Genomic DNA, 10945 nt, shown 5'->3' on the forward strand with positions numbered 1-10945 from the left:
GGCTTGCAGCAACCACATGTGACGACCCCGGGCTGGACTCCGCTTCATCCACTGTGAAAGCTGATCCGGCGATCCACAGCGAGAAGTTGACCAGCACGGATCAGCTCTAGGCATGACGAAGCGGATATCGTCCTCTTTTGGAAGACCAAACTAAGTAGTTTCGCTTTCACAACGAAACACACAGCGCCTTCACGACATGGTGGCAGCAGCAACAATACTACAGCGAGAATAAAAGTTACGCCTTCTTTCTTTGCGTGGACATTTGGGTGGCGTTATGCAAATCTTCCCACATCGTGACTTAGACATGTGGGGGCGTGTTAGAACGAGCCGTTTTAGGTAGGCGTGGTTGACTCTTAACTTTTATAAAGAATATCTCTTTGGATTTGAGACTTTAGTCTTTGTAACTTTACAGATCTTCTTTATGCACCAAGAGCTTGTAACACTCCAAAGAGAAAGGAAAATTGTACCCCTTTAACGTTGCAGAACAGAAAATAGCCCAGTGAGTGGAAACTTGAAATTTCAAACTGGAATGTTATTTCAAATATGCCAAATATCTGTGAAAAAGTGCATGAGTTTCTGGAGGAGCTTATGCATATCCATCTCAAATAATTGAAGAAGTCATATGCAGAGGTAGATTCATGTATGAATAGTAACATGTAAAGGCATCGTTGTTTGTTTAAAAAATCAGGCCTCAATAGGTATTTTTTATTCTTCTTTAATTTTAATGTCAGAAAAGAGCATTTATGGTCTCTATATAGTCTGCTCCACTGTACCTTTTCACTGCAGAACATTGCAGTTTGTTACTTTGTTTTGAGCTTTCTGGCGGGAACCGGACTGGCCTCTGAAATAACCTGCGGGGCATCAGAGGATTGATCCGTGCTGTGGTGTAGCAATCATTTAATCACAAACACACAGATCTAATGTGGGTCATGAATACATTAAGCCCAACACATCCACATTGGCTGTCGTGACTTGAGTTTTCAGGCTTGAGCAAACCATTGAAAGATGTTCAGTGCATATTTTGCATATTCCATCAGAATTTAAATTGAAATATTTTCTGGATAAATATGTCTTAAATATATAATGGCTTTTTCTTGAATCACAGTGTAAACAAACTCAGTGACTTATTATGGAAGCATAACAATGCAAAGGGAAAAAGGAAAAGAATGACAGGAAATGATGGGGATGACTTGACACGTTCAAGTCGAGTTCCTGTAAGTGAACTATTCTACATGTTGGTAGTTTCTCTTTTTGAATACTTGCAGAATGTATATGTAAGTTGCCTCAAGTAAATATATGGATGTATATTTAATGTGAGTGCATGTGCATTCGATGTGTTGCTTAAACATTAGATTGGTGTTGATATTGGTTTTATTGATTTATTTATACCAGAATAATTGAAAAACAATATACAAAAATGTTATCTGTGCTCATGAAGCTGTGTGTGAACATTAATTTTTACTGCATTAAAGTCTGCATCTCAGTAACTGTTAATGAAAATGAAACTTCCAGATTTCCATGGCATCCATAGTATCCTTTCTGCCTATTAAAAGCACCGATTCAGACTGCAGGCCTACATGAAAGAAGAAGAAGAAGAAGAAAAACCAGAAGAGGATCATGTTATGGACAATCATTATACACAAAGAGAATGGATATGAGAGGTGTTTTAGAGACTTTCTTAATGGAGACAAAAAAGGAGAAAGAGTGTGAATTATTTATGAATTAATATATTTTAGCTCCTCTCAAATTCAGATTTGGTAATTTGAATACTTTTTCTAGTTGGAAACTGGAGGCCTCACATAACACTACCACAAATAATCCTGCAGAAAAACATAGTGAAGCCATACATTCTGACTGTTTACTGGGGCTCACCCCAGTATTCAAAATCATGGTTGATTGATATGTTGGTAATTGGTTATTTATTTGTAATATTTTCCATGAATCTCATTATACTCATTTTCAGTGCATATATGATGGCTTGATGTTTCGCAGTAACCGACTGTATAACTTTTCATGAGTGTTTTAGATAAACACGAAATATGTTTTGATATACATTTTAAAACAGGTAGGGTTTTTTAATCGTATTCCATCTGGGCAAAGCATTATCTTGCTTCAGTCGCCAGTCATTTTAAAGGTCTACTGTACTGCCCTCTAGTGAGCCTTTAGAGCAACACCTTCACGCAGGATGACGCACTGCCATTCTGCCACTCATTCAGCCAATCAGCGCACGGGCGGAAGTTGTCTGTTCTTTCTGTTTCTAATTCGCTCTTCCTACTTCTAGAAATTACTGTTTTATCTGGAAACTGGCTATCCGTTGACCTTTTGTAAATGGAAAGTGTTTCTACAAAAGAGAAAGATAATATGACATCCCGAAAACGAAAAAGGGATGAAACTATAAGCAGTACGATTCCTAAAACGGAGGAGATCAGGTAACTTTGCTGTGACTGATACATTTTCATAATCATATCAATCAGCGTTTTATTGCCCTTACAACTTATATGTTCAGTGTGATGGTTGTTTGTTCAGCTCTGAGTCTTGCCTCGGTCAGCCAAACGATCAAAGTGTTTATGAAGTCATAACGAACAAGCCATCTACGTTGCCAGGTAACGTTACTGATCATATATGCTGCATTTTAATCTTTTTTTAAAAGATTATTGTCTCGCTTAAAAAACATGTTGTGGTGTAACAGCAGTCCACTATGATCCTGACACGACTGAGCCCATCAGCTGCAGTCTGAAGTCTCTTGATGAATTGTTGTCATGGAAACGAAAGGAAGCAAGTCTTTTTAATGTGGCCACTGTGCCTTTGGCTAGCAGGTATCCTCCACTGCACAGCTGCCCTAGACGGACATTGGTGTCCCATGACATGATGGGTGGCTACCTGGAGGACAGGTATAGCTCAAAGTTTCAACCATGTTATGTCAGTTTCATTAGTTGTTTGGCCAGCCTTCAGTATCTTCATGGTCCTGTCCTTTCTGCTGAGGTTCATTCAAGGTGCAGAGGTGGAGACGCCTTATGCCTTCTATCACTGGGAGTATGTTGACATCTTCAACTACTTCAGTCATCAGATGGTAACCATTCCTCCTGCGGTTTGGACAAATGCAGCACATAAGCATGGCGTGCTCTCTATTGGTGAGTCTGTTGGTGGGATTATATGGGCTAAAATCTCAGTTTTAAGCATATTAGTCTTGCTGTAAAAAGAACATCCTTGTAAAAACAAAGTATGCTTTAGCTAGGGTGACCATACGTCCTCTTTTTCCCGGACATGTCCTCTTTATGGACCTAAAAAAATGCATCCGGTGTACCGACGAAACATGCTGCCTATCAGATTGTGCTACCAAAAATATATTTGCATTGTTTTAAGGGTAAGTTTAGGGTAGGGGTAGGTATATGGACATTACAAAAAAGCCTCAAACCACATGAATAAGATGCTGGTAGCACAATCTGATAGGTAGCATTTTTCGCTATCGATTTGTGCTACCAATCTTTTTAATGGGAGTTAGCACAATCTGAGCGGGTAGCACAAATCATCAGAACACCGGCCGGGATTTCTAAATCGCCCAAATTGTCCGGGATTCGGCTTTTGCTTTCTACAGTCGCCAACCAACGTGTGCGTTTTTGTATTAGAGCCCTGCGAGGGACTGTTTTTCTAATCCCTCTCCCGTTGAATTTCTGACCATTATCACCCGCTTCCGCGATTTTTGTGTCCAGTCTCCCGACTCCCGCCCACTCTCACAAACATTCTTAATAGGCTATTGCATATAATTTTCGCACATCAGGGAGCCGCTATCAATATGAGGAGTATTTAAATCTCTTTTGAATGAGCGCTCGCTGTTCACTTTCACTTTCGATTTCACGATCACGCGCACTCTGTGTAAAGGATGATCAGATATTTGCCAGTGAGCTCAGGATCTGTTGAGCAGCATATCCTCCAGTATGGTCTATCAGCCATCTCTCCTCTCAACCCGTGATCAGTCAAATCTGACTCCTGCAGCTCGTGATGGATGCAGGGTTGTCAGGTCTGCTTTTTTTTTTTCTCCATGGAATTGGGCTACTTTTAAACTGTTGCCATGGGTTGATTTCCCCCCGTGAGTTAAAGGTTTGAAATGTTGCATAAATTACATTTGACTGAAATGCTTGTATTGAAACATTTTGCATTCTACCTATGATAACACTGTGCTGTTAAGTAGCTAAGGAGGGCCACTGGTAGGAAGCTTTTTAGCTGTTTATGATCAAAATGCATAACAGTGACTGTAATATATGTTATTTAGGTATGGAAATGGCATATTTTGAGTTTTGATATAAGGGATATATACTTTGGGCACTACTTTAACCACCAACCAACCACCCCCCAACCCCTCCACTGTCATCTTTTTTGGAAAACTAAAATATGGTCACCCTAGCTTTAGCATACTTTTAAAAAGAGTAAAGAAATAATATATTAAAAATAATATACCTAACTGAATTTAATGTTTTCCGTCATTGCAAATGCAATTAAATGAAAATCTATTATAGTTTAGATTTATACTAAATACTTAAGTAGGACTTGAGTATCTTTCACATGCAATTTCTTAATTCTATTGTCTTACGGTTTCAAAGCAAAGTGTACTGCTGAGTGTACTGACACGCATTTATGGTAAACTAAATGGTAAACTAACTTTAATGTAATTTCCATTGAAACATCCATGTATTGTTTTCAAATACATTGTAGTTACACATTTGTAACAATGAAATTAATATGTAGTATATTTAAAATATACTAATTTGCCCCCAACCCCTCCACTGTCATCTTTTTGGAAAACTAAAATATGGTCACCCTAGCTTTAGCATACTTTTAAAAAGAGTAAAGAAATAATATATTAAAAATAATATACCTAACTGAATTTAATGTTTTCCGTCATTGCAAATGCAATTAAATGAAAATCTATTATAGTTTAGATTTATACTAAATACTTAAGTAGGACTTGAGTATCTTTCACATGCAATTTCTTAATTCTATTGTCTTACGGTTTCAAAGCAAAGTGTACTGCTGAGTGTACTGACACGCATTTATGGTAAACTAAATGGTAAACTAACTTTAATGTAATTTCCATTGAAACATCCATGTATTGTTTTCAAATACATTGTAGTTACACATTTGTAACAATGAAATTAATATGTAGTATATTTAAAATATACTAATTTGAAATGAAATATTGAATAACACACTACAGTTAAAATGATAATCATGTACTTTAGTATGTTGGCCAACACATCAAAATAGGTGTACTTCTTTAAAGAATGATTTAAAGAAGTTTAAAATCTACTTTAAAGTAAAACTTACATTGTTACAAAGTGCATTTTTCTTAAAAGTGTACTTAAGTATGTTGAGAAACATTCTTGAATGTTTACTTTTAAGTGGCCTATTATGTCATTAACATTATGTGCAAGTAGTTTAAAAAAAATATGTTCTTTTTTCACAAGGAAATTCTTCAATTCACCCAGAAATTAAAATTTTGTCAACATTTCCTCAGCCTGATAATGTTTCAAACCATTTTATCCTTTCTTATCTAAAACACAAAAGGAGAAATTTAGCAGTGTCCAAGCTGCTCTTTTCCATACAATAGACAGCAGGTGGCGGCCAACAGAGCATGTGAGCGAAGTGGAGAAAGGCGCTCTGCGCTCTTAAGGAAATATTACCACTCCGCTCACATGCTCTGGCGGCCAAGCTCTTATAAGGACCAAACAGCATCATAAACATAGTCCATATGAATTGTGTGCTATATTAAAGGGTTAGTTCACCCAAAAATGAAAATTCTGTCATTAATTACTCACCCTTGTGTTGTTCCAAACCCGTAAGACCTTCGTTCATCTTCGGAACACAATGTAAGATATTTTTGATGAAATCTGAGGGCTACCAACCACTGATGTCACACGGACTACTTTGTCGATCATCTTGGTATTTTTCTGGACCTTGAACGTGGTAGTTACCTTACTGTCTATGGGAGGGTCAGAGTAATTAATGACATAATTTTTTTTTTACATAATTTTTGGGTGAACTAACCCTTTAAAAGTGTTTGAAGCCATATGACCTTTATGAAAATAAACATATTATATGATATATTTTGTGAGGTATTTATAGTTTATAGTTATACATTTATAGTTGGAGGTTGACAGACAGTGATCTCAGTGTAATGGCATGGAAAAGTCGTGGGGCCTAATGGTTAGAGAGTCGGACTCATAACCCAAAGGTTGTGGGTTCGAGTCTCGTACCGGCAGGGATTGTAGGTGGGGGGAGTGAATGTACAGCACTCTCTCCCACCTTCAATACCTTCAATACCATGACTGAGGTGCCCTTGAGCAAGGCACCGAACCCCCAACTGCTCCCTGGGCGCCGCAGCATAAATGGCTGCCCACTGCTCTGGGTGTGTGTTCACGGTGTGTGCGTGTGTTCACTGCTGTGTGTGTGCACTTTGGATGGGTTAAATGCAGAGCACTAGTTCCAAGTATGGGTCACCATACTTGGCCACATGTCATGTCACTTTCACTTTTTTTCACTTTCATAATCCTGTTCCACACTAAGGCACATTCATCACAGAGTGGACAGATGGAGCGAAGACATGTGAGGCCTTCCTTGCAGATGAGGAGAGTTACTGCACAGCTGCTGATAAGTTGGTTCAGATTTCCCACTGCTACGGCTTTGACGGCTGGCTCATTAACATAGAAAATGTGCTGAGTGTGAGTAACCAGGCCGTATCTGATTAGATAGAGGTGTATGTGGTCATACTGTGTAGTACTTTACCCCAAATTTCACTCACTCCTCAGGAGACTGCAGTGAAGAACACTGGACCCTTTCTGCGCTACCTCACAGACCAGATGCATGAGCACGTTCCAGGCAGTGTGGTGATCTGGTATGACAGCGTGCTGAAAAACGGCACGCTCGATTGGCAGAACAAACTCAATGATGACAACAGGCAAGTGATGGTCTTGAGGGATTACGGAAGGGCAGCTTCAGGTCTGTGAGATTTATACAATAGATTTTATGCAACTTGTGCCATCAGCTTCCTTTTGTCATCCTATCAGAATCTTTTTTGATGCCTGTGATGGAATATTCACTAACTACAACTGGACAGAGCAGAGCCTGGAGTGGATGAAGTCCTACTCTGCTGCTCAGGGCCGCTTTGCTGACATCTATGTTGGTATTGATGTGTTTGCAAGAGGGAAGGTGGTTGGAGGGAAATTTGAGACCAATAAGGTTAGTGAAGGTTTAGTTAGAGGATATATTAGAGAGCAATTTTAATATGAGAACACTACCATTCAAAAGTCTGGGATTAGTAATGTGTTTAAATTGTTTTTGAAAGAGGTCTCTTATACTCATCAAGGCTGGATTTATTTGATCAAAAAATACAGTAATATAGTAATATTGTAAAATATTATTCCAGTTTTAAAAACTGGTTTCTATTGTACTATATTTTAAAATTAAATTTATTCCTTTGATGCAAAGCTGAATTTTCAGCATCATTACTCTAGCCTTCAGTGTTACATGATCCTTCAGAAATCTAATATGTTGATTTGCTGCTCAAGAAATATGTCTTCTTATTATCAATGTTGAAAACAGTTATATTATTTTATCATATTTTTATGGAAACTGTGATACACTTTTTCAGGTTTCTTTGATGAATAGAAAGTTCAAAAGCAAGTTCAACATTATTTATTTGAAATGGAAATCTTTTGTTATATTATAAATGTGTCTTTACTGTCGTTTTTGATTAATTTAATGCATCTTTGCTGAATAAAAATATTAATAAAAAAAAAAACTGAGCAGTATTTCACATCCATAATATCTTATTGGTTTTTGACTGAGTTCAAGTCTCTTTTTGTATCCTTATTAGGCTCTGAATATGATTAGGAAGTATGAATTTTCAACAGCCATCTTTGCTCCTGGCTGGGTGTACGAATACCACGAAAAGGCAGATTTCCGCCAAAACCAGGACAAGTAAGCTCTTTAGAACACTCCACTTGAGCTGATCATAGTATGCTCACTGTTTTGCAGTGGGAAATGTTTGTAAGCACACACACACACACACACACACACATACACACGCAAACGTCATAGTCACCCATGTATATTCTAACCGCTGTTTTCAGGTTTTGGAGTTTGCTGTCTGATTCCCTTTATATCCACCGGCCCTCGTCCAGTCTTCCATTCATCTCCTCATTCTGTCAGGGCTTTGGAAAGAGCCTGTACTGGAGGGGACAGGTATGCTGCACACAATCACAGTCTCGCTAAGATTCCCTTTAATACCTGTGTGACTCATCCTAAGACATCTGGAGTACACAAATATTCATCTCAAGAAGTCACAAAAGCCCAATAAAATAAAAAGTTTTCATGGTTTCTTCTTAAGATTATTTTCAGGCCTTGACCCTCAGAAGCAAGCAGTCTTAGTTATGGCTTATTTTGATTTGTTGAATATTCATAAAAACATGAGTACTACAGTTATAGTTACAATTACAGCTATAGATATTTGTAATGTATCTGTATCATTCTACATGGGATATTTAATTGTTTTTGCCTATTTTTACATTTAGATCACCGTTTCCTTCATTCATCAATAAGCTAAAGTTTATAACTTTAAAAATGTTAGTTTTAGAAAATGTCAAAATGAATATCCATTTTTCATAGTGTATTTCATAATGTTATTACACCTAAATTCACTTATAGCATTTAAGACGATCAATTTTAGTTTTTAGTGTTTTACTTTTAATTTATTTAGACAAACTCGTATTAAATGTATATATCGTCCATTTTTAAATATTGATGCATCCCTAGTAATTTCTTGTATGATGTAGGTGGAGATGAAGAGAAGCTGGTTTAATCTGCATGCTCAGGAGATCCAGCCTCTGTACCTCTCTGAGAACATGGACAATGGTGGCTGGCTGAGAACCCGTGGCTGCTCAGAGGACGCTTGGATAGGAGGCAGCTCTCTGATGGTGGAGGGCATGATTCCATCTGGACTTTCTGAAGTCTGTGCAAGGTACTAGAGGTTTTGTTTTCACTGGAGTACAAAAAAACTTCAATCAAACACCTTCTTTCTGTCCATTTGTAGGATTTTTTCTCTCCATGTTCCCTTGGCCACCAGGACGTTTGTTTCTTTTGTCTACAAGCCACCTGTGGGGGTGAAGATATCCTTGGAGCTCAAAACGATAGATGGTCCTCTGTGCACATTCGATGGGATGGAGGAAATAGCACGTGAGTGGTCTTTCAGGCCTTTTTTCATTAGATATCTTAGAGTCTCAGTCTGAATCTGTCATGATTTAAAATGATTAAAAATCTAATTTGCTTAATCTGCTGTGCCTGTGTGTTTAGTTGGCAGTGTCTTTCCAGAAGCATTAGCAGAGGATAACCAGTTGGTTGAGCAGTTTGCACAGAAGTGTGGCCGGTGGTCTTTGGATGGCTGGACTACCAGGTGAGAGTCTAATTTCATTTTCCTAGTTAATCACTGTACCAGCATATATCCCCCAATTATATGTTTATGATGTATAAGCATTTTTAAAGGTTCCTATTAGTTTAACTGAAAAATTAACAGATTTCAAGGTTGAAACCTGGTAGCCCATGTTAACTTTAGCACTTACCCCAATTTATTTGATTAGTATGCTGTCAAACAAATAGTGCAGAATCTTAATTATTTCTGAAGCACCTACTTCCCCCCCAAGTTTAAATAGACCCTGAATTTCAGATTTCCGGTGGCCCTTCTGAACCCCACCCACACTACATATGTGTGATTTGTTTGTGGAATGTGAAGGACTCTGTATACTAAGCTGAAAATCTCCAGTATTGATAGTGGTAACTTTTTCCTGAAAGCCAAGAGCAATAAATACATCTACGTAGTCGCACAGCATGACTGAAGAGAAACAGACTTAACTTATGCCAAACAGTGCTGCTGCATAGATCTACGTTGAGCTTGTATGAGGAGTTGTCGCGCAAATGGTTTGTCGGAGCTGTGTGCCCCTCCTGACTATCTCACAGTTTAAATAGTATATATAGCTCTAAACCTATTAAAACAGGCTGTGTGACAATCAGGAACGATGACCTCGAAATTTATGTCGGAATGCATGTTTGAGTATTTCACTATTGATCACAATGTTTATGCAATGGCCTGCGTGCCATAGGTTGCTGACCCCTGCTTTAAAGTCTAAATATTTTTGTGTCATACCAATTATCTGAAATACCTTGTCTAATCAAACTCAATGTGGTTTCATGCATAGATGTTTCTTGTTGAAAATGATTGGCTGCTCACTGCGAGAAGTGTGTATTCGTGTTTCCCGAGATGGAGGCGATGAGGACATTTCCTTTAATTGTAGGATTGGAGAGATTATGGTGAGATACACATGTACATTACAGATACCTTCTGTATGAAAGAATGAAACAATGATTTATTAAAGATTACTTTTAACAGTGCTATTAAACTAGTATTTTTTTGTATTAAAAATTCACTTTACCGTAAGTGAGCATTATATGACAGCAAAGGTAATCAAAGTGCAAAAATAAGGGAAGCAGCACAATGAGAAGCACAATTAAGTCGGATTCCCCCTGGACCCTTGACTCTGATTGGCAGGTCTTACTCCACCCTGTATCGTGTGGTGGAGCTGGAGGTGCCTGCTGCTCTGGGTCTCATAGAGCTGGTGGTGGAGCCTGTGAGCAGAGAGGGATTCAAAGTGCCTGAGACCCAGTGTGGCCGATGCACACTCAGTTACAGCGCCAGTTCCTCAGAGAACCCATCAGTGTGAAACCTTATTGATCAAATGCCTTAATACTCTATAGCTTACATGCTGTTTTCATAGTATAAACAAATCTCTCTTCCATTCGATATGCAGTAAAATGTGATGAGTTGGTGCTAAATCTGTATTCAGTATTTTGTGCATGACTGAATACTTAATTGAAGAAGCAGCAAATGTGTAAAATCGAA

At 38.2% G+C, this 10945-nt stretch overlaps 1 protein-coding gene across 1 annotated transcript; it reads left to right on the plus strand.

Moving 5' to 3' along the window:
- The first annotated feature begins 2236 nt into the window (after window positions 1-2236).
- On the plus strand, window positions 2237-10766 carry LOC107590436 (cytosolic endo-beta-N-acetylglucosaminidase-like). The gene is made up of 15 exons (XM_016279179.1): window positions 2237-2429; window positions 2527-2603; window positions 2690-2891; window positions 2983-3131; window positions 6577-6716; window positions 6804-6952; window positions 7062-7233; window positions 7871-7974; window positions 8127-8238; window positions 8829-9013; window positions 9086-9228; window positions 9346-9445; window positions 10245-10389; window positions 10502-10506; window positions 10595-10766. Exons 1-15 carry the CDS (start codon window positions 2329-2331, stop codon window positions 10764-10766), a joined length of 1956 nt encoding a protein of 651 aa, XP_016134665.1. The 5' UTR covers window positions 2237-2328.
- The last annotated feature ends 179 nt before the right edge of the window (window positions 10767-10945 follow it).

This window comes from Sinocyclocheilus grahami, unplaced genomic scaffold (assembly GCF_001515645.1).
Source record: "Sinocyclocheilus grahami isolate Dianchi unplaced genomic scaffold, SAMN03320097.WGS_v1.1 scaffold127.1, whole genome shotgun sequence".
NCBI classification, from domain to species: domain Eukaryota; kingdom Metazoa; phylum Chordata; class Actinopteri; order Cypriniformes; family Cyprinidae; genus Sinocyclocheilus; species Sinocyclocheilus grahami.

Bases quoted from the DNA above. Each gene is read 5' to 3' on its own strand.
- LOC107590436 (XM_016279179.1), top strand. From the start codon at position 2,329: ATGGAAAGTGTTTCTACAAAAGAGAAAGATAATATGACATCCCGAAAA. The intron at 6,953-7,061 runs GCAAGTGATGGT...TCATCCTATCAG, and splicing joins AAACTCAATGATGACAACAG to AATCTTTTTTGATGCCTGTG. The intron at 9,446-10,244 runs GTGAGAGTCTAA...TTTCATGCATAG, and splicing joins TTGGATGGCTGGACTACCAG to ATGTTTCTTGTTGAAAATGA.